This window comes from Ixodes scapularis, unplaced genomic scaffold (assembly GCF_016920785.2).
Source record: "Ixodes scapularis isolate PalLabHiFi unplaced genomic scaffold, ASM1692078v2 PGA_scaffold2__306_contigs__length_199485367, whole genome shotgun sequence".
NCBI lineage: Eukaryota > Metazoa > Arthropoda > Arachnida > Ixodida > Ixodidae > Ixodes > Ixodes scapularis.
The window spans coordinates 165,918,777-165,920,467 of NW_024609857.1; the positions used below are offsets into that span (position 1 = coordinate 165,918,777).

General features: G+C 45.3%; 1 protein-coding gene across 1 annotated transcript; it reads left to right on the forward strand.

The window, feature by feature from the left end:
• Positions 1 to 349: 349 nt before the first annotated feature.
• On the forward strand, positions 350 to 1,218 carry LOC120839882 (sulfotransferase ssu-1-like). Its single transcript, XM_040210265.3, has one exon. It carries the CDS (start codon positions 365 to 367, stop codon positions 1,205 to 1,207), a length of 843 nt encoding a protein of 280 aa, XP_040066199.1. The 5' UTR covers positions 350 to 364; the 3' UTR covers positions 1,208 to 1,218.
• Positions 1,219 to 1,691: the final 473 nt, after the last annotated feature.

Consider the following 1,691-nt stretch of genomic DNA (forward strand, 5'->3'; position numbering starts at 1 on the left):
CTAAAACCAGCACTCCCCAGAAAACACAGCGCTGACCATTATCTGATTAAAAGGTGGTTCACTGATAGGCCACAAATGCAGCTTCAACGTTCAACATGACATGGTTGTATATTCACCCTCTTCCCATTTCTATTCGAGTGACAAAGAATCTAGAGTGTGGTTCACAACCCTGTAAATGGGGCACTTTAAAGACGTCAGAACGAATTTCTTTAAAGGATTCAGGAGCCAACGCAGGCCGATGGGCCGAAATCGGAAGGTGATTTGCCAATCTTTTAAAGGAGTTCCTTTTGAAGGCCTCTAACGTGCTCTACTGAGAGGAGTCTCAGACTTGCAGATCAACGACGTGCGCTTTGTGTCCCAGAGAATGATGGAGAGAGACCGACCCGCCATCCAGATCATTGATGGCTTCCGCTTGCCGGGATTCTTCTCCGAAGAAGTTTACAGGAGCGGACTTCGCTATCAACCAGAGGACAGCGACATCATCCTGGTTACCTTCCCCAAGTGCGGCACTCACTGGGTGCTGGAAATCGTCAAGGCGTGCTTCCGAGTCTGCAGGGGCGTCACACCGGGATGGAGCTTTCTCGAGATGCACGGTCTGGACGGCACCCTAAGGGCCGACAGACCGCGAATCATTTTCACTCACCTGCCCTTTCACTTGGCGCCTTTCTCGTCATCCACCAAGTATATATACGTGGCCAGGAACCCTAAAGACTGCTGTGTGTCTTTTTACCATCACACAAAAACATATACGCATTACTGTTTCCAAAATGGAACTTTTGACGAGTATTTCGAACTTCTCATCGAGGGCCTCACGGACTTCGGCAGCTACTTTGAGAACCTTCTATCTTGGTACGCCAAGAAAGACGAGCCTAAGGTGCTGTTTCTCACGTACGAGTCGATTCATGCTGATATGAAGGGATCTGTGCTGAAGATGGCTGGTTTCATTGATGGAGAACTCGCTAAGGAGCTTGCGGAAGACGAAGCAAAAATGACGGATATAATTGACAGTACGAGTATGACAGAGATGGTGAAGGATTGGGGAGTACAGTTCGTGAGGAAAGGCGTCGTTGGAGACTGGAGGAATTACTTTTCGAAAGAACAGTCCGAGCGACTGAAGAAAAAGTTGTTCAAGGAAATGAAAGGTACTTCTGTGCTAAGTCTTTGGGATGACTTGGACTGGCTTCTGGATCGTAAAGAGGCCGCCTAGATGCTAATGTTTGACTAATTAGCTAGAGCATGAACAATAATGACTCTGCTCCGCCGAGAACAATAATGACTCTGCTCCGCCGATCATCGAGAAAAAACATTTTGTCGTGTGGTTAGTATGCACTATTCACGCGGCAAAAATTGTGTCGTGAGCTGTATTTGACTACGTCGCTATAAACAAAAGAAAACGCTTGGCGTAGTGAATTTTGGTAATACTATTGTCGCTTCTCTGCCAATTAGGTCGCACCAATACGAAAGCCGAAGAACGCTTCAAATGATATGAAGATAATAACGCAAGCCATGCATTGTTAATCTTACAGTGGCTGCAATTTTAACTGAATTTGTATACACGTATGCATGATTTATTTATATGAATCAAATAAATAGTTTGATTTGAAGTTTTCCAAGTGACGTTTGTGTAAGTTTTAGTTGTCACTTTCGCCATCCCTGCTACATGTTTCTTACTAAAAATTGCAAGCGCATGA